The sequence below is a fragment of the Panthera tigris genome, chromosome A2 (assembly GCF_018350195.1).
Source record: "Panthera tigris isolate Pti1 chromosome A2, P.tigris_Pti1_mat1.1, whole genome shotgun sequence".
NCBI lineage: Eukaryota > Metazoa > Chordata > Mammalia > Carnivora > Felidae > Panthera > Panthera tigris.
In genome coordinates, this window is record NC_056661.1 from 25,265,117 (window position 1) to 25,285,849 (window position 20,733).

The 20,733-nt window shown below is 38.5% G+C and overlaps 1 protein-coding gene across 6 annotated transcripts in view; it reads left to right on the forward strand.

The window, feature by feature from the left end:
• The first annotated feature begins 440 nt into the window (after positions 1-440).
• The window catches only part of APPL1 (adaptor protein, phosphotyrosine interacting with PH domain and leucine zipper 1), a 56,773-nt gene continuing 36,480 nt past the window's right edge, over positions 441-20,733 (forward strand). For 2 of the 6 annotated variants that reach the window (XM_042979205.1, XM_042979204.1), the window contains exons 1-10: positions 444-701; positions 7,191-7,289; positions 8,522-8,581; positions 10,093-10,164; positions 12,785-12,872; positions 14,536-14,577; positions 15,152-15,210; positions 18,217-18,363; positions 19,218-19,300; positions 19,994-20,152. In XM_042979205.1, the coding sequence (XP_042835139.1) occupies positions 648-701; positions 7,191-7,289; positions 8,522-8,581; positions 10,093-10,164; positions 12,785-12,872; positions 14,536-14,577; positions 15,152-15,210; positions 18,217-18,363; positions 19,218-19,300; positions 19,994-20,152 (863 nt within the window). In that variant the 5' untranslated portion in view covers positions 444-647. Of the gene's footprint in view, positions 702-7,190; positions 7,290-8,521; positions 8,582-10,092; positions 10,165-12,784; positions 12,873-14,535; positions 14,578-15,151; positions 15,211-18,216; positions 18,364-19,217; positions 19,301-19,993; positions 20,153-20,733 lie in introns of all 6 variants that reach the window. The other 4 variants (XM_042979207.1, XM_042979203.1, XM_042979206.1 and 1 more) reach the window with 3 other exon arrangements.

Consider the following 20,733-nt stretch of genomic DNA (forward strand, 5'->3'; position numbering starts at 1 on the left):
GGCACAACTAGGGATCTCACAGATCTTTGAATTAGCCAGCACCATTTTGTGGGAGAGTGGGGGGTGGGGGGGTAGCCTGGACGCTTCGGGCAGGGTTGGGAAGATGATAGTTTGATGCAGCTAAAGAAAGGGCCCCCGCAACAGGGTCTCTTCCGTGGTCTCCGACGAAAAATGTTGGGGGAGAAGTAAAATCGCCCCAGACTCCCACTGTGGTCCTCCTCACTCAATGTTCTGGTTTCCGGAGACTTTCGTTGGCGGCGGTGGGGGGGGGGGGGTTGACGGTCCCTACAATTTACATGAAAATGCGCGCGCACGGTGTAGATGGCTGCTGTGAGCGGGCAGCGCCACCCCACAAGCCGCTGCTCACCCGCAGAGCCCAGCGCGGAGGAGGAAGCTCCGGACCAGCCCCGCCGCGCTGATGGGCGTCGCCACGAGCCAATGGGTGCGCAGAGAGGCGGGGCAGGGTGGCCGAGGGGGCGGGATTTCCCGCGAGGCCGCTAAGCGCCTGGCGAGAGCTGCGCGGGCGGCGACTGCGGCCGCGCCTGCGAGAGAGGGCGGGTCGGGGTCAGCTGCTGCAGGCGGGCGGGCGGGAGCGGGGAGCTGTGGGCGGCCGCCGTGTCTCCTGCCACCGCCCTCCCTCCGCCACGATGCCGGGAATCGACAAGCTGCCCATCGAGGAGACGCTGGAGGACAGCCCGCAGGTGAGGCGCGGGCGGCGGCGGGCGGCGAGGGAAAGAGCAGGGCGCTCCGACCCCAGGCCCGGCGCCGCCGCGGCCGCAGGTGCCCGCCCCGGACCAGGTGGGCGCCGCCGCCCAGTGTCCCCGCCCGTCGCGGGCCGCGCCCCGAGCTGCCGCGGCCCGGCCGCCAGCCTGAGGCCCGCGTGGGCCTGCGCGGCTGGGCCGAGAGCCGCGCGCGGGGTCCGGACGTCGGAGGGAGGCGACCGAGCCTCCGCCGCCTTCGCTCGTGGGCCCTGCGGTCACGTACGCGCGCGGGGCTCCCTTGTATTTGGTGAAAGGTGCATTTTTATCGCTGTAACGTGAGGCGATAAATCTCAGTCCTGGGATTTTCTCCCCTAAGGTCTCTTCGGAGGAAATGCAGGAGAAAAAACCCTGTAGACTTATTACATGGTTTCTGAGCAAGCTAGGGAAGGAAATGGATAGTTTTTCTTCGGGAGATGCTGGCAGGCTGCTGATTTGCCCGCGTGGAGAGTCATCGGCGAAGCCCGTCACGTGCCCGGGAGCCTCCCCGAGGAGTGTGTCCAGTGTCGTGGCCGCGACGGTAGCCGCTGTCACCCGAGCGGTGCACGGCTTGTGATGGACCGCGCCTTCGCGGCTGCAAGACTGCTGCGCGAAATGGTGCAGACTTGGCCCTAATAAACTCATCAAAATAAAAGCCCCGTGTTTCGTGTGTTTGGGGGCAAGGCTAGCGTGGTTGCTTTAGCTTAAAACAGTCTAGAGAAACGTGTTCAATACCGAAGAATGAAATGAGTTCTGTTAAAAAACATGTTGGTAGGCGCTGTAACTTGCGTTGAGAAACATCATCCCTAAACCTGTCTTTCACGGAATAATTTAAGCGATTTAAGATGATGTTGCTGGTTGTCTACCCCTCAGAACGAAGAAAATTTCCTGAAATGGTGTTCATTCAGAACAACAGTGGCACATATTTCATGTGTCTTCATAGTTTAATATAGCCCCAAAAGATCAGGAAGAGGGGGCTAGATCCCCTGGCCTGTGTGACACGTCTGCCATGACTTTGTGCCAGTAATAATCGCCAAGTTGAAGTTGGGCTCTGATCGTGGAATTGATTTTTTTTTTTTTCCTATGTGGAAAGTTACCTTCACAAGCCAGTTGTTCGCTGGTAATGTATTCTTATCAGCCTAAACTGACAGAAACCCACGTCTTCGCTTATCTGGACCGCCCCAATAACTATTTCAAATTCTTAATGATTTCTGTAGTATAAAGTTAGAAATTATGTTTGTTTCAGATGTTTTGCAAAAATTTTGTGGCATGTATTGGTCAGGTGCACTCTGTCATTTTACTTTTATTATATAAGACTCAACAGGTTGCCTTACCTTTCTTTCCTTGCCTGGTTTTTATGGCCCATAAAGATTATACAAAACCCCGGAATGGGTAGCACAGTGCTCTCGCCATGACTTGTGAAGAGGATGTAATCTGACTCATCTAATTTCTTGAACTTTTCACACAATTAGTTTACAACTTGAGCATTCGTGTTTGTTTGTTTTTTTATAAGGGTGCGCCATATCGGTATCAGTTTTATGGTAATTTTTAATGAAATAGCCACATTGCTATTCTTTCAGTTTTTAGAAGTGGTAAATTTGAACTAGGTAATATTGACTTGGGAAAATTAGTTGGGACAAATGGGATTTAGAAAGGAAAGATATTGGAAGTAGTCCTTAGGGAGAACTTGTGGTAGGATGGAAAGCCCTAAATCTGGGACTAAGGGTATAAGGGTTTTTAGTCCTTCGCTGACACTTCACTTGCTTTAGAGCAAGTCACTCAACGTCTCCGCATCTCAGTGTTACAGTGAAAGTTTTTATTTTTGTACCTGATTATGAAAATCATAGTTATGTGCTTCAGAAAAACTGAAAGGGACAGAAAACAGTTACCTGTCCTTTCCGAGGCAGCAAACCCTATTAACAGTTTTACTTGTTCCTAGCTTTCTCTTACATACTTTAATGTATTTGAAGTTATGTTGTGCATAACAAGTTTTATTTGGCTTTAACTTAACATTACAGGGTAAGTGTTCACATATCCTCCATTCTGAATAAAAAAAATTAAAGGTTGCATGTTTCCTTAACTGATTTAACAGTTGTCCTATTGTTGGACTTAGAGATTTTTCCCAAGTTTTGTTTTTATGTATAGGACTTCGGTTAATGCTTTGGGACATGAATTTTTGTTCTCATTTGGACTACTGATACAGGATAGAGTCCAAGAAGTCGAATAACAAAGAGTATGCAAACTTTTAAAGCTCCTGCTATAGATAAGTTCTTTTTTATTTTCAAATTTTTATTTAAATTCTAGTTAACATACAGTGCAATATTGGTTTTAGGAGTAGAATTCAGTGATTCATCACTTATGTACAATACTCAGTACTCATCATAACAAGTGCCCTCCTTAATACCCATCACCTGTCTAGCCCTTTCCCCACCCACTTCCCTCCATCAACCCTCAGTTTGTTCTGTCTTTAAGAGACTCTCATGGTTTGTTTCCTGCTCTTTTCTCTTTCCCCCCTCCTGTATGTTCATCTGTTTTGTTTCTTAAATTCCATATATGAGTGAGATCATATGGCATTTCTCTGTCTCTTATTTCATTTAGCATAGTACACTCTAGCTCAACCCACATGGCTGCAAATGGCAGGATTTCATTCTTTTTGATGGCTGAGTAATATTCCATGCACACACACATGCATACATATATACATACCACATCTTCTTTATCCATCTTCAGTTGATGGATATTTGGGCTCTCTCCATAGTTTGGCTATTATTGATGATGTTGCTATAAACATCAGGGTGCACGTACCCCTTCGAATCTGTATTTTTGTGTCCTTTGGGTAAATGTCGAGTAGTGCAATTGCTGGATGGAAGGGTGGTTCTGTTTTTAGTTTTTTGAGGAACCTCTAACTGTTCTCCAGAGTGGCTGCACCAGTTTGCATTCCCACCAACAGTGTAAGAGGGTTCCCCTTTCTCTGCATCCTCATCAACACCTGTTGTTTCCTGTGTTGTTAATTTTAGCCATTCTGACAGATGTGAGGTGGTATCTCATCATGGTTTTGATTTGTATTTCCTTGATGATGAGTGATGTTGAGCATCTTTTCATGTGTCTGTTAGCTATGTTTGGCTTCTTTGGAAGAATGTCTATGCATGTCTTCTGCCCATTTCTTAACTGGATTTTTTTTTTTTTATGTTATTATATTTTTGAGAGAAAGAGCATGCATGAGCAGGGGAAGGACAGAGAAGGAGAGAGAGATCCCAAGCAGGCTCCACACTGTCAGTCCAGAGCCCGAAGTGGGACTCAAACTTATGAACCATGAGATCATGACCTGAGCCGAAATCAAGAGTCAAATGCTTAACTGACTGAGCTATCCAGGCACCCCTGGATTGTTTGTTTTTTGGGTGTTTGATAAGTTCTTTTTAGATTTTGAATACCAGCCCTTTATCGGATATGTTGTTTGCCGATATCTTCCCCCTTTCTGTAGGCTGCCTTTTAGTTTTGTTGATTGTTTCCTTTGTATAGACAAGGTTTTCTTTGTTTTGTTTTTAATTTTTTTGAAGTTTATTCATATTTGAGAGAGACAGACAGACAGAATGAGCGGGAAAGGGGCAGAGAGAGAGGGAGACACAGAATCTGAAGCGGGCTCCAGGCTCTGAGCTGTTAGCACAGAGCCCAACATGGGGCTCGAACTCACGAACTGTGAGATCATGACCTGAGCCGGAAGTCAGACGCTTAACTGACTATGCTGCTCAGGCACCCCTCTAGATAAGTGTTTATTTAAATCATTTGATCCTAATCAAAAGTGGCTTGTCAGTTGCTATGTAAAAAGGTTAGAGCCTTGGAGTCATGAAAGGCTATCCTGAATTACAGTTATCTTTTTTAGTTTTGATTTATAGTAACTATTAAAATAGAGAGGAATTTGCAAGTTCAAATCCAGCTGTTTGGATATAAACATCTTTAGAATTATCTTGTACAAACAATCTCCTGTTCTGCAAATGATCATATTATTTGTTGAGAAAGGAAATCTTTAAGGCTATACTATACTAGCTGCCTTGTCCATACTTATATGTTGTTTTGAAAATCAGGAGCAAAATGGAACTTGCTAGTTATTAAGAACAGATATGAACCTTTAAAAATAATTGTATAGATAAATACCAGTGACTCTTTAGTGCTGGAACTATGAAGATAAAACTCCAGTCCCAACTGGCATAATATGGAATACTCATTTCTTTCTTTGACATAACATGGAATACTCATAGATTATAAGACATACCTTTTTTTCTTTTCCCACATTTTAACATGTCTGATATTGAGATAAATGCCCCTTACAGTTGATAATGTTTTATGTGTAATTGGTTGCAAATGTACACACATGGTTGTTTCTCCTAGTGGCATGACTGGTCAAGTGCGACCTCTCCGTGTTCAGGCAATTTGAAGGATTATCAGTCCTCCTTATTGTCTGAAAATATTCCTTTGACTCCTGCTAGAATGAACCAAGTACTGCCATCAAAGTTTGCTGAATCGGTATCAATGGTTTGGAAGAAAGTACTGGCGGCAGAAGTGAGCACTTGTAAGAAATACTTGTCACATCCCCATGGCACAGAATAATATTGGATGGGAAAACATAGATATTGATGATTCTTCTGTCAAAAAGTGACTCAAAAGAGTTGAACTCTGAAGAAGTGTTAGGATTATATTAAATTCATGCTGTTTGTGTTTTGCTTTTATGTTTATATTAATTATATATGATATATATGATTATATATAAAAATGTTTAAAGGTCTATTTCCACAAATATAAAGTAAAAATTACAAGACAGAAGAATACCTCAAATCATAGCTTAATTGCTGGCATTGTTTTGTTGTAGTAGTATTTAAAAAGAGTGCAGCTCACAGTGGATGCCATCATAGATTCAATGAAATGGTACCACATTGATGTACTTTTTATAAGGTGCTAGCTAGATATAACTAGCTTTAAGTAGGGAACCCATTTTAACACTGGGCTAAGGAGATATTTTTAATTTAAGTCCACTACAGGTTTTTGCATAAATGTGTAATTCCTTGAATTAGAATAATTTTGGGGAAACAACGAAATGGCAGATTTTTCTTTGGAATGGCACTAAGTCAAACAAGATTTCTTAATGCTTTCTTTTTTACATCTTAAAATAGCACTGTGGGGAATAGGGGTGGGGCACAGAGCTAAAAAAGTAAAAAGATTCTCTGTCAGATCTAAATATCTGGGGCATGGGGGAGTAGAGGACTGACGACATGGACTTCATATATTGGCATAATGATTTTGTCCCCCCGCCCCTCCTTTTCAAAACTGTGTTGACTTAGCTTTCTTTTCTGAAAATAGGAAACTAAGGAATAAGTTGATTTTTAAAAACCACTTTCTAAGGCTGAGACATAAATGAACTATTTGTAGAATAAAAATACAAGGTCATCTTTTAGATTTTAAGCTGCAGTTATCGCAATAGTTGTTAATATTTTCATTCTTTCTCTGCCTTTGGGATATGAAAAGGTGAGTATACCTTGCCTTGATATGCTGAGTTTCTTTATCTCTATCCTTCTTATTGACAGTCTTAACATTTACTTAAAAAAATTCCCCTTAATACGAAGGGGAAATTCTTAGTGCGTTAAAAAAAAAAGAAGCCTAACAATATAGACAAGTGTAAAGAAGAAGAAAACAATAAACCCTCAAATTCTGTACTCTTTATAAGTTAGTATTTAATTGGCCATGTTATGGGGCGCCTGGGTGTCTCGGTCAGTTGGTTGGGCATTTGACTTCAGCTCAGGTCATGATCTCGCGGTCCATGGGTTCGAGCCCCACATCGGGCTCTGTGCTGACAGCTCAGAGCCTGGAGCCTGTTTCGGATTCTGTGTCTCCCTCTCTCTTTGCCCCTTCTCTGCTCATCCTGTCTCTCTCTCTTTCTCTCTCTCTCAAAAATAAATAAACATTAAAAAAAATTTTTTTTTAATTGGCTCTGTTAGGGTTGGGTACTATGTTATTTTGAATTAGGACGGGGAGGGTTTTGGCTACTCCAAGAGAACATGGAAAAAGAGAAATAATCATAAGTTATCTGAATAATAAGAAATAAGTTATCCTGAAATAAGACATTTAAAATATTTATACATGGAATACTGTTAATTAGCCTTGAATGTTTTTGTTGATTTGTTCTTAGTTTGATCACAGGCTTTTTTTAATTCATAAAAATACACCTTTGTTCCTTCTAAAGTTTGTGTGTGCTGTAGTTGGAAAATCCCTGCGTTTTGGTGAAGTGAAATTGAGAACAAAGAACCCCAACATCTTGGCATTACTATCAAAAGAGAGAAAATAGATTAAAACTCAGAATTATTAGAGCTCCAGTGTCCTAGGATTTTTCCTTCCTCTAGAAAAAAAATTTTCTATTTGATTTATATAATGGTGACCTAAACTTACTGCTTTTATTTTATACAGACAAGGTCTTTACTGGGTGTATTTGAAGAAGATGCTACAGCTATTTCCAACTATATGAACCAGTTGTACCAAGCTATGCATCGGATTTATGATGCACAGGTAAAAAGCTAAGGGCTGATTGAATGCTTTTTTTAAAAATGACTTTAAGCCCATGAGGACAGAGGGATAGAGTCTGTCTTGTTTACTGGTGCCTGAATGCATGAAGGAACTTTTAAGTATTTTGTATTACTGAGCTCACATTCCAAGTACTAGTGAGTGTATAGTTTGTAGCACTACAGAAGACATGAAGATTTAAGCATTTTCCTCTTTCTACCTAAACACAGTAAGAGCTTTCTTACTGACACTCACTGATCATGATCTTTGCCTAAGATTTAACTGAAAGTCCCATACTGTCACCAGTGTTTTCCCTAATCATGCTTTTAATCTCAAGAAACACTTCCCCCTTTTTGAGTAAAGGATTTGAAGGTAGTTTATCTTTAGTGAGAAGAACATAATAAAATTAGATATAACTCTGGGTGCTGGGAGATTAATTCAAGAAGGAGATGAGTAGATTTTTTTTTTTTTTTGTCAAGCAGGCTTAAGATTCAAGGCTGTTTACGTAACTCAGTTATAAACCTTAACAGCGACTTGGGTGCTGTGTTAAACTTTCTTTGGGATTAATTAAGTACACAAGTTTCTTTTTCTCCTTCTCATTTTATCTCCTTTCTGGACTCACATTTTCTTTATGTACTAAAAAGTTGCTGTGATAGTTTTTTTTTTTTTTTTCCCCTTGTGATAGGTCTTTCAAGATTTGATTCCTGACCACAGAGATTAATTACAATGTAAAAGAAATGCTATATTTGTCATTATGTTCATCATGGAAAAAAAACTTCAAAAAGTATTTCCCTCATCTGGCTGTCTTGCTGTATTATGTGACTAGGCTAACCACATTTTGGTTGTATGTTATTAAATGCATTGGTCTAGTATCAGCACCTAGAGAGAGGAATAATTAGTCATTAATGTAGAATCTCTCAAGATTTTGCTAAGATTATATACAGTTTACTTCTAACTTGAAAGCTTTAACAGCATTTAATACTTAGTTTTTATTAGCTAAAAAAAAGTATACACCTAGAACACTGCTGAATTCCTTGATGGTGTCCATTTATTTCATGGTTTGAGTTTCCCTTAAAAATGCTTTAATGGTAGTTCCCTTTCCAGTGATTTAATGAGGGGTTTATAGAGCATGTTATATAGCATTTATGTTAAGTGGTAAAAGTGGTTTAGGTATCTTCAACTAAAACTTTCTTGATCAGTAATATTGTGTTAATTTGAATGCTGTGTTTTTCCTACAGAATGAATTAAGTGCAGCAACACACCTGACTTCAAAACTTTTAAAAGAATATGAAAAACAGGTATAGTATATGAAAATTTTTAAAGCGTAATTTAAAATATGCAGTGAGGGGCACCTGGGTGGCTCAGCTGGTTAACCGTCCTATTTGGTTTCAGCTCAGGTCATGATCTCACAGTTCGTGGGTTGGAGCCCCGCGCCAGGCTCTGCACTTTTAGTGCAGAGTCTGCTTGGGATTCTCTCTCTCTCTCTCTCTCTCTCTCTCTCTCTCTCTCTCCCTCTCCCTCCCTCCCTCCCTCCCTCCTTCCCTCCCTCTCTCTGCACCTTCCCTGCTTGCTTTCTCTAAATAAATAAATAAATAAGTAAACATTAAAAAAATATTCAGTGATACAGTATCTGTATAGATAAACAGAATCTCTCACCAAGAATCCTAAGCTTTTTTGAATTTGCAGAAGGTAATTTGGGCATGCTGTTGAAATTCCACTATAGCACTTATATCTGATTTTAATTACTTATTGTTACATATTATTTAATTGACCTCTCTTTACAAATGAAGAAACTGAGGCTTGCTCAAGATTTTACGGTTGGTGATTGGAGGAATTGGAGCTAAACACCAAATCTTAAACTCCTTGTATGGTGTGCCTTCCTGTATACACATGTTAATTAGTTGCTTAGCAAATATTTTAATTAATGTTTACTAATTGTATGAATTATGCTGTTTTATTAAGTGACATTTTTAAAGTTTATTCAAAATTTTAGAAGTTTTTTGAAGTTTCAGTTGACCCTTCAACAACATGGATTTGAACTGCACAGGTCCACTTATTCATGGATTTTTTTGGTAAATACAGTACAGTAAATATATTTTTTCTTACGGTTTTCTGAACATTTTCTTTTTTCTAAAAGATTATGGAAATACAGTACATAGTACATGTAATACACAAAATACATGTTAATCAACTGTTTATGTTACTGATAAGGCTTCTAGTCAGCAGTAGGCTGTTAGTAGTTAAATTTAGGGGGAGTTAAAAGTTATATGTGGAGGTTGGCACTTCTAACTCCCACGTTGTTTGAGGGTCAGCTGTGTTTTTTTATGTTTGTTTATTTATTTTGAGACAGAGTGTGAGTGGAGAAGGGGCAGATAGAGGGAGAGAGAGAATCCTAAGCATGGAGCCCAATGTGGGGCTCCATCTCATGCAGGCAAGATCATGACCTGAGTTGAAATCAAGAGTCGGATGCTTAACCAACGTAGCCAGTCTGGTACCCTGGGTCAGCTGTTTTTAAAAATGTAAATTATAGGGGTGTGTGGGTGGCTCAGTTGGTTGAGCGTGGGACTCTTGATTTCGGCTCAGGTCATTATCTCATGGTTTGCGGGTTCGAGCCCCACATCGGGCTCTGCACTAACGGTGCAGAGCCTCCTTGGGAGTCTCTCTCTCCCTGTCTCTCTACCCGCTCTCTCTCTCTTTCTCTCAAAATAAAAAATGAACTTGAACAAAAATAAAAATGTAAATTATAACATCATTCACAAAAGATATACAGCACTGGGCCTTTACCTCATCTGTGTTTCTCACTTTTCAGCGCTTTCCACTGGGGGGTGATGATGAAGTTATGAGTTCAACTTTGCAACAGTTTTCAAAAGTTATAGATGAGGTAAGTGCTTATTATAATTATATCTTGCTTGAATATATGGTCTTATAATTAAGTTACTCAAGTTGTTTAGCTTTTATTGGGAACTTGTATTATTATGATAGGAGCAAATCTCTATAATAAAAGTTTACTATTTAAAGAAGAACCTTATTTCCGTCTTAGTGGCTGTCTCCTGTCTTAGTGGCTTCCTCAAAAAATAGTACTTTCTTTTTCTGATTAAAACAAATTGTTTTCAAGGGATAAGCATATAGATGTGCTTTCTCTCCTCCCAGTCCATGTCACGTTCATCCTTTCAGTGTGTTATTTGATGTAGGCAGGGAGAGAATTAAATTATGAGCTATAGGTGGGTTCTGGGACTTTTTTAATGATTAGTTCTGCTGACTGATTAGAGAAATTAAGGGCTGATGTTGGCTGTCTGGGATGGAAGGATTAATAAACTGAATGGCAAAATATTGCTAGGTGGAAGAAGTGTGGTGAGAGCTGTCTAGGGAGTCCATAACTGTTCTCAACTAGTGCACTGATGAAAGATCTTTTCACGTGAAACACTAGATAGTTCTGTCTTTTCTAGTCTATCTGAAAAAGTAATTTTTTGAAATATTTTATTTAAAAAAATTTTTAATGTTTACTATTTTTGAGAGAGAGAGAGACCAAGCATGAGCAGGGGAGGGGCAGAGAGAGAGGGAGACACAGAATCAGAAGTAGGCTCCAGGCTCTGAGCTGTCAGCACAGAGTCCGACACAGGGTTCAAACTCCAGAGCCGTGAAATCATGACCTGAGCTGAAGTTGGATGCTCAACCGACTGAGCCACCTGGGCGCCCCTGAAATATTTTAATAACTCATTGTAGCCAAGTATTGTCACAGGAGAGCAATATAAAGAAATGTTTGTAGAAAATGGAGTATTTTTATTGTGGTAAAATATACATAACATAAAATTTACTCCTGGTTATATTACGCATTCACAGTGTTGTGTAACCATCACCACTGATGTTCCAGAACATTTTCATCATCCCAAAGGAAACCCTGTGCCCATTAAGCAGTCATTCCCTACTCCCTCTCCCTTCAGCTCCTGGCAACCACAAATCTACTTTCTATCTGAATGGATTTGCCTGTTTTGGATATTTCCTATATAATTTGTGGGGTTTTGTGTCTGCTTTCACTTGGCATCATGTTTTTAAGGTTTATCTGTGTTGCGGCATGTATCAGAGTTTCATTCCTTTTTTAGGTGAATAAAATTCCATTGTATGAATATACCACATTTTATTTATTCCTTCATGGTTGATGGACATTTGAGTTGTTTTCTACCTTTTGGCTGCTGGAAGTAGTGCTGCAGTGAGCGTTTGTATATAAGTTTTATTTTTGTTTTTTTGGGTTTTTGTTTTTTGAACACCACTTTTTCAGTTCTTTTGGGTATATAATCAGGAGTGGGGTTGCTGGATTATATGGTAATTTTATGTTTAGCTTTTTGAGGAACTGCCAGACTTTTTTCCACAGCTTCTGCGCACTTTTACATTCCCACCAGTAGTGGAGGGTTCCAGTTTCTACACATCCTCACCAGCGCTTTTCATTTATATTTTTATTATAACCATCTAAGCGGGTATGAAGTGCTGTATCGTTGTAGTTTTTGTGTGCGTTTTTCTGATGGCCAATGACATTGAGCACTTTTTTCTATGCTTATTGGTCATTTGTATATCTTTGAAGAAATGTCTCTGGTAGCCCCTGCCCCCAATCCACAGGGGATACGTTCCAAGACCCGCCCCCCAGCGGATGCCCGAAACCCTGGATAGTATTGAATCCTGTATGTTTTACTGTATATACATAAATGTGATAAAGATTTATTTACAAATTAGGTGCCATAAGATTCACAGAATGGGAGAATAATTAACAATAAAATAGAATTATGACATAATAAAATTTGTGTGAATGTGGTGTCTCTCTCTCTCAAAATACTGTGCTGTACGCACCCTTCTTGTTATAATGTGAAATGATAAAATGCCTACACGATGAGGTGAAGTGAGGTGGACAGTGTAGGCATTGTGATCTAGTGTTAGGCTACTGTGGCCTTCTGACACTGTCAGGAGGAGGAGGATCATCTGCTTCAAGACTGCAGTTGACCTTGGGTACCTGAAATAGCAGAAGGCAACCCTGGGTAAGGCGGTGGCACTACGATATTCAGACCTTTGCCCTTTTTATAATTGGGTGGTTTATCTTTTGTTACTGAGTTTAAGACTTACTTGTTCTAGACGCAAGTTCTTTATCAGGTATACGATTGGCAAATATTTTCTCCCTTTCTGTGGGTTGTGATTTTATCTTCTTGATAGTATCCTTTGCATAAAAATTTTTAATTTCAATGAAGTCCAACTTATATTTTCTTTTGTTGCTTTTGCTTTTGGTGTCATATCTAAGAAACCACTGCCAAATCCAAGGTTATCCTGTATTTTTTCCTAAGAGTTTTAAATGGATTTTTTTTACTGTATAATATTTTGTAGTATATCATATAATTTTGAGTGTTCTCTTATATAAAATGGATCAGCATCTGTTTACTAGATTTTATTTAATTTACATAACACTGGCTAAATGTCTCTGTATAGTTATTTATTTGGCCTTTTTGTCTTTCTTTTACTAGCTTAGCTCTTGTCATGCAGTACTTTCAACGCAGCTTGCTGATGCCATGATGTTCCCCATTACCCAGTTTAAAGAAAGAGATTTGAAAGGTACTGAAGTCAAGTTTATGTTTACTTTCATTAGCTGTCAGAAGATTAATACTTGCAAAGTGCGTATTACTCTATACCTTAACCATTTCTGACTACAGTTTATACCACTTTGTCACTGGTTATTTGTGGGAGATCCTGCTAGATGTTAAACTAGTTACTGGAAAGTACTGATATGGATAGTGTCACTTCCCTAGAGAAAGCCTAGAGAAGGAGATGGGTGAAGCAGATAATTATGATACTCTGTCGCTTATAATTAGGGAATGAGCAAGGTACTGTGGGGCCTCAGGAGGGTGTCAGGAAGGCATCACCAAGAATGGGACCTCAGCATTGAACAGTGAAGAGGCATTTGCCAGGAGAAGAGAGTCACTGTTCTATTAGGGGGACTAGAAAGCATAAAGGTATGGGTTGGAGAAATACATGGCTTGTTTTGTGGATGACGAGAACTCAGTATGGCATCAATGTTGGATATGTTGGGGTATGACAGGAGACAGATCTAGACATAGATCATGCTAAAGATGTTGGACTTGAGTATATAAGCAAGGAGAAGCCAGTGGAGGCCTTTAAGAAGTAGACCCAATTCCTTTAGTTTTTAAGGATGGAATAGAGTGTATTTGATGTTGAGGAAAATGGATTAGGAAGTTGAGAGCTCAAGGAGGTGACAGTGGCATAGGAGGTGTGTTTATGGGCTGTAGTAGTGGGAGGTAAGGGTACTGGCACATCTAGCAACCCATGACTTAGTAGTTTATGGTGGTTTTGTTTCTCCCCACTTAGGATTAGTAGGTGATAACATGTGAGTTTTACAGAATTGGCTCTGTTTTCTCATAATTCACAGTCTCAGACAGTCATATAGACTTATTTATTGAAAATATAGATAGAATTAAAACTGAACTAATGTATCAGTGGATGACAAACTATTTAAATTATGCATGAAATAAAGACAGATGTATTTTAGAGATGGAGTTAATATTTATGGTGGTGATCCTTAAGAATGGTTATTTCCAAGGTCAGTATAAACAAGTTCTTTTCTTAGTCTGAATGTCATAACCTTATTAATTATTCTTTGTTCCTCATTCAGCATTTTTACTTATTAGAGTCAGTACCAGTAAATGAATGAAGGGGGTGCTTGGGTGGCTCAGTTGGTTGAGTGACCAGCTCTTGATTTTGGCTCAGGTCATGATCCCAGGGTCATGGGATGGAGGCCTGCGTTGGGCTTCACGCTGAGTGTGGAGCCTGCTTAAGATATTCTCTCCCCCTGCCCCTCTCCTTTGCTTGTGTGCTTTTTCTCTTGCTGTCTCTCTCTCTCTCTCTCTCTAAACATACATACATACATACATACATACATACATAAATAAATAAAAGAATATGTTGCATGCTGGTACTAAGACTAATCTGCATATCTTAGAATTTGCAATGATTTTAAAATTTGTTTTTGTGTCATATTACTAATTTGTGGCAAGTCGATTTTCTGTTGGTGTAACTGTTGTTAATAATAGTGAATGTTCCATAGGCTACTTGAAACACAGAATAACTTTTTCACTTTGTTGAATTATGAAATGTTATTTGGAGTTTTAATTGTAGCTTAAATGGCAGTTACTGTTTTCTAAACAAAATTCAAGAAATTTCATAAATATGCTAAATTGAAACTATTCTTGAACTTTTCCAGAAATATTGACATTAAAGGAAGTGTTTCAGATTGCTAGTAATGGTAAGTTTTGAATACTTTACAGTTGGTTCTTGCAGTGATCTATTTCTTTATCAACACAAATCTGTGTTCTATGTAGTAGAAAAAAATGAACCTAATTAAAAGTTTCAGTGAATATTATGTAAATCAGTGCTCTTATTTAAGTTGCACTATTTGTGCTACAAGAAAAATTTAAAAGGAAACTAAATCAAATTTTTCAGTTTGTTGTCTTAATAATACCCGAGGAATTGGCGTAATATTTACCCTTCCTTGTTTTCCTGTATATTCCAAAGTTGTCTTTAGTGAGCATTTGCCATTTTTATACTGAAAAATACTTTAAAAAACTAAGTGGAGTACAGTCTACTTGGAATTAAATAGTTTGCCAATTAAATAAGTAGAAACATAATGGGAACATTTAAGTGGATTGCTCCTATGGTAGAGAATTCTTGCTTTAGTACCTTTGTTGAAAGATGCACATGTGAAAACCATTTAAAGTTTTTTTGGTTTATAAGTTTTATAAGTTTATAAGTTTTGTCAGGTAAGTTTTAAGTTTTGTAAGGTACTATTGTATTGTTGTTAATAGTTATTTCTTTTCCAGATCATGATGCTGCAATTAACAGATATAGCCGATTGTCAAAAAAAAGAGAAAATGATAAGGTGTGATACATACTTACTCCTTTGGTATCACAATTAGCAATTGTTTCATTAGATGGTCTGGTTTTTCCTGTTTAAACATAGTAGCTAGCAGTTACTTTGTATGTTTTTCTGTATTGCCCTTGATTCTTTCCTTCTATTTGTTTCAAAGCCTTTCTGATAATTATTGGACAATAATTATCTCTTTGAACAAACTATTTTTCTGCTGACAAAATTTTCTAAGTAAACAGAACTATTCCAAAAATGCAATTGATGCACAGTATATAACATTGCTCCTTTTGCTTTGTGTTTTGATAACATTGCATGTGTCCTATTTTTATTTGACTATGTATGTATTCGGAAGTGTCTTCTGAGATACAGTGGTTAAACAGTTGAATTGTTGCATACATAATTGAATGAATTTCTGTTATGAGGACCTTCTCATTTACATGGAATATATATAGTTTTTGATACTTGTTCCACAAGTGAAATCCAGAAATATTTCACTCTATTTCAGGAGATATGCATGTGAGTAAAAAACAAAGAAATTATTAACAAGTTCATCTGAATGCTCCTTAAGATCATTTCTCTCTCAGTGTCTGATCCAAGGCTTGCTGAGTAGGGCTTCACTAGATGTTTTTGAGTGAGGTGATCTCTGGTCCTCAGAGTTGGTTTCTGCAGCCTTGGCTGTGGCTGCTGGTAGAGACACAGTGATCGCTTGTGGGAATCCACGACTGGGTACAGTTTACTGTGCAACAGCTACTGTGACGCAGTAAAGGGAATGTGTCTCATAAAGTTCAGTACAAAGAACTTTCAGTTTCTAATTTTAGTTCACTGATTATTTGGCGGTGCAAATATTGATAAAATATATACATTTTGAATTCTACATTACGAAATAGTTTAAAGGTCTAGGTTAGAATTTTGGTGTATTTTTTATGTTGCTTCTGGCTGTTCCAGGTTTGTTGTTGTTATTCCAGGTAGTTTTAAAAACATTCTTTTACCATTTTTGTTTTATTTGAAAAATTTTTGACCATCTGCTATATGTTGGGTACCATGAGGCAAGAGTGTGAATAGGCTCCACTCCCATCCTCAGGGAGTGGACAATATGCACTTAAGGAAGGCATATTCCTACGTGAAAGTATACAGCTGGATTGGGTGCCAGAGTATGAGGATGAAGAGAACCCATGAATTAACATTGAGTTAAGTACTTAACAAATAGAAGTCTTAAAATGCTACAAGAGCATACAGAGAGCCTCAGTTAACTTTGGTGATTTGGTGAAAGGCTTTACTTTTAGGAGGTGCTGTTTGGATTGAAGATGAGTGAAAGTCACTGGTTTGGGACCGGGGACAGAGGGCGTTCCTGGAAGAAAAACAGCCTTTGCAGATGCACATGGTAGAGTCTAGAGAATGTAAAGGTTAGGAGTACTCACTGGCTCTAAGTCAGACTGCATGAGAACAAATCTCAGCTTTGCTGCTTGTTTGTCTGACGTCATTTTCAAGCCTTTATTTCTCTTGTCAAAAACACTCAGTAGTTTTGACGATGAAATGGGATAATGCATGCAGGGTACCTGGCTTGTAGCAAGTTTTCATTAAATTCTAGCAATAATCATTATGATAATGGTGTGTATCTGGAGCATAGGATGTATTTGGGGAGGTGTGGCAGAGAGGACAAGAAAGAAGGAGTTTGGGGCTATTTCAGTGACTTTGAAATTTGAGTTAGAGAAAGTGGGCAGCCTCCTTAAAGGAATCCTACTTAAAGGATTTTAAGTGGGTAACACCATGCAGTTGTGTTACAGAATAAAAATACTACTGGAAATGTGAAGGGGACAGGACTAGTGGGAACTCATTGAAAAAGTACCAAAATAGTTTGCAGAGCCTCAGCTAAGGTTGTTATGGAAAGTGGAGAGGAAGAAATACTTCTAGAAAATATTTTGTGAGTGGAACTGACAAGACTTATGGTAGGAGGAGGAATTGAAAATGAGTCCTATAATTCTTTTTGTTTTGTTTTAAATTTTAAAAAAACACTTATTTATTATTGAGAGACAGACACAGAGCATGAGCAGGGGAGGGGTAGAGAGAGGGGGAGACACAGAATCTGAAGTAGGCTCCAGCCTCTGAGCTGTCAGCACAGAGCCCGACGCGGGGCTCGAACTCACAAACTGTGAGATCATGACCTGAGCCGAAGTCGGTTGCTTAACCAACTGAGCCACCCAGGTGCCTCAGAGTCCTATAATTCTTGGATGATGGGGTGGATCTTGGGATAATTAAGAGAGCTAAGAAACGGAGGAACAGGTTTGTGGGGAAGATACTATATTTAGTTTTGTACATTTCCAGCACATTTACACACACATGTGGACACACACACACATAAAGAGCCTAGCTGGAGATGTGCTTCTTCTGACACTTACGAGAGTGAAGGGCAAGAGATACAAATTTGAGAGTCATTGGTGTATTGGGATATATAATCCCAATACTTGGTATTGGGTACTTGATTAGGCATTCTAAGGAAAGCAAGAAGAGAGAAGAGCCTAATGCACATTACATAATAGGTGCTCAATAAATGCTTGTTGTCTGAATGCAAGAACTTAAAGGAGCACACATATTTTAAGTGTGGGTAAAGAAAAACAAGTACAAGAGAGGAAGAGCAGCAGGGGGAGAACCAGAAGAAGGGTATGCTGTGAACTGACCAAGATCAAAGACTGATGGCTAAGCTAATACCAAACCACTGTCTGCCTTTCCTCTGTGTAGTAGACTTTTTCTGCCACACTTTAGTTCAGTTACTGTATCATACTTAGTTATGTGCAGAATTTGCTTTACATGTGCATTTTAAGATGGAGTAGTTGGTAGTAAGACAGGAAAATTAGCTAATATTTTATAGGATTTCTCGTATCTTAGAAAATAAAGATGCACAATTGCTGGTAATACACCTGTTTCCTTGGGTAGGCTCTTTCCTACAGCCACTACTAAAGGTAATTAAACATAAGTACACAATTAGATATATAATAGTATTTTTAATGTTTTTATTTGAAGGTAAAGTATGAAGTCACAGAAGATGTCTACACCTCCAGAAAAAAACAACACCAGACCATGATGCATTATTTTTGTGCATTAAATACTCTTCAGTACAAAAAGAAAATAGCATTGTTAGAACCTCTACTCGGGTACATGCAAGCTCAGGTGAATACTGACTGTACTGTCTTTTGGATTATAACTGTTCTAAAAACTTGATGTTGAGTTTGATATTCATGTTAAGCATTAGGGTATTACAGACTAAGGTCACAATATTCTGTTTGGGTATGTATTTTCAAAAGTAATTTAAAATGTCATCAGAATGCTATTTTAAAGAAGCTAGAATGGTTTTCCTTGCAAATGAAAATTTCACATTTTTTCAGGTAAATGAAATTACTTACCTTATATTTAGTCCTTGTCCATCACAGGTTGGGGACAAGGGACAGAAAGTAAATAAATTCTGCAGTTGCTTCTGCTGGAACTTCCTTTCACCCTTGCTTCAGAGTAGATTTGAAAGAGAATGGGCAAGTTTGAGTTTGTCTCATGTCCCCTGCATACCTCCTGAGTTAATAATAGATTGAAACCCCAAAGTGTCCCAGGAGGTGTGCATCAGGGAGGAGGCTAGAAAATTAAATTTGGTCAATATGAGATGGCACGTCCCTAAAAATTAAGAGTTTAAGGAAATTCAGATATTTCTTCAAATATGAGCACTTATTATTCCTCAGCATAAAACTTATCTTTGTAGTAAACATAGGTTTATCCATATGACTTAAAGTTTTCCAGTTTTGTTTACCATATGCATATATTAATATATAAAAAGATGTATGGTGAAATTGAAGTCTGGTTTTTACAGTTGCTCTAAGCCCAGTAGAAGTCATTGTAAACTAGTACACAAATGGGAATACTCCCTTGTTCATTACCTTACCTTGTATCTGGGTGACTGTATGAGTCATTTTAAGTATGTTTTGTATTGTGTGTGTTTCTGTTGCTCATCTCCCCACATGCACACCCTCTTGCCTTAGATAAGTTTCTTTAAGATGGGTTCTGAAAATCTCAGTGAACAGCTGGAAGAATTCCTGACTAATATTGGAACAAGTGTACAGAAGTAAGTATTTTCTTCCTTAAAATTGAAAATGAAGTTACAAGAATAACTTAACAGCTAAATGCCATAATCTACAAATATTTAGCATTTAGTTTCCTGAGGGCTATTTTCCCTGCCATGGGAGTGTGTCTCACATGCTTCTTGGTGTTTTCACCATCTTTTCCACACAATTTGAACTCTGAATTTTATAACTGTGTCAAGGCTTACGGTATTTTATTGATTCTAAACGAGGTTGTATGTCTAAACATAACACATAATAGTAATTAACCACAAGTTAATTACCTTCACAGTTATCTGAATTGTGGGGGATGGGTGGGAATTGCTATGTACATCTTGCTTTTCAAGCCATGAAAGCTTAACGAAAGAAAGTCATTCTAATCAGGTTCAAAAATCTGAGCAGTGATGTGGTCAATCTGAGATCTGCAGGGAGACGAAAATGATTGTTTTAAAGGCACAGGACAGAGCAGTTTGAAAATTCCTCCAAAGTTAGGTATTTAGTGTGGTAGTTTTTTAATTTAGTATTGTTGCCATAATATCTAAGTTTCACTTAAAACATAAAGCTGTTTCATAATGTGTTTGTTTTATTTTAACTACCCACACCACTACTACTCTCTTTAAGAAAATATATACAAAACAAATGTTTAGGTAGACATGATTGGTAAACAGTTCTTTGTTGTGGTTTGTTTTCCGTGTTAGTGTTCGCAGGGAAATGGACAATGATGTAGAGACCATGCAGCAGACAATAGAGGATTTGGAAGTAGCCAGTGACCCCTTATATGTACCTGACCCAGATCCCACGAAATTTCCTGTTAATCGAAACTTAACCCGGAAAGCTGGATACCTTAATGCTAGGAAGTAAGAGAACTCCAGTTATTTTCATATATTGTATATCATCTAGGGTAATATCAAGTGAACATAATATATAATTGATATCTGCTAAATTATTTTGATTTTACTAAAGGTTGAATCTTTTTAGTTAGTGGTATTAGTGTTTTTGTCAGTTTTTTGACGGGGGTACGTGAATAATTTTCAGAAGTAAAATTTTATTTAGGTATTTATTGAATAATTTAGAATTATTTTTATTTTTTTTTAATTTTTTTTTTTTTTACATTTATTTATTTTTGAGAGACAGAGACAGAGCACAAGTGGGGAAGGGCAGAGAGGGAAGGAGACAGAATCTGAAACAGGCTCCAGGTTCTGAGCTGCCAGCACAGAGCCTGTCGCAGGGCTCGAACTCACAAACCGTGAGATCATGACCTGAGCCGAAGTTGGACGCTCAACCAACTGAGCCACTCAGGGTCCCCCAGAGTTATTTTAAAAGCAAAACCAGTTTGAGTTTAAATCTAGGATTACATGAAATATCATTAAATATCACTTTTATCATACTTTATATGTAATTATACCATCAGGTCAAATTTCAGTTTTTACCTAAAGGT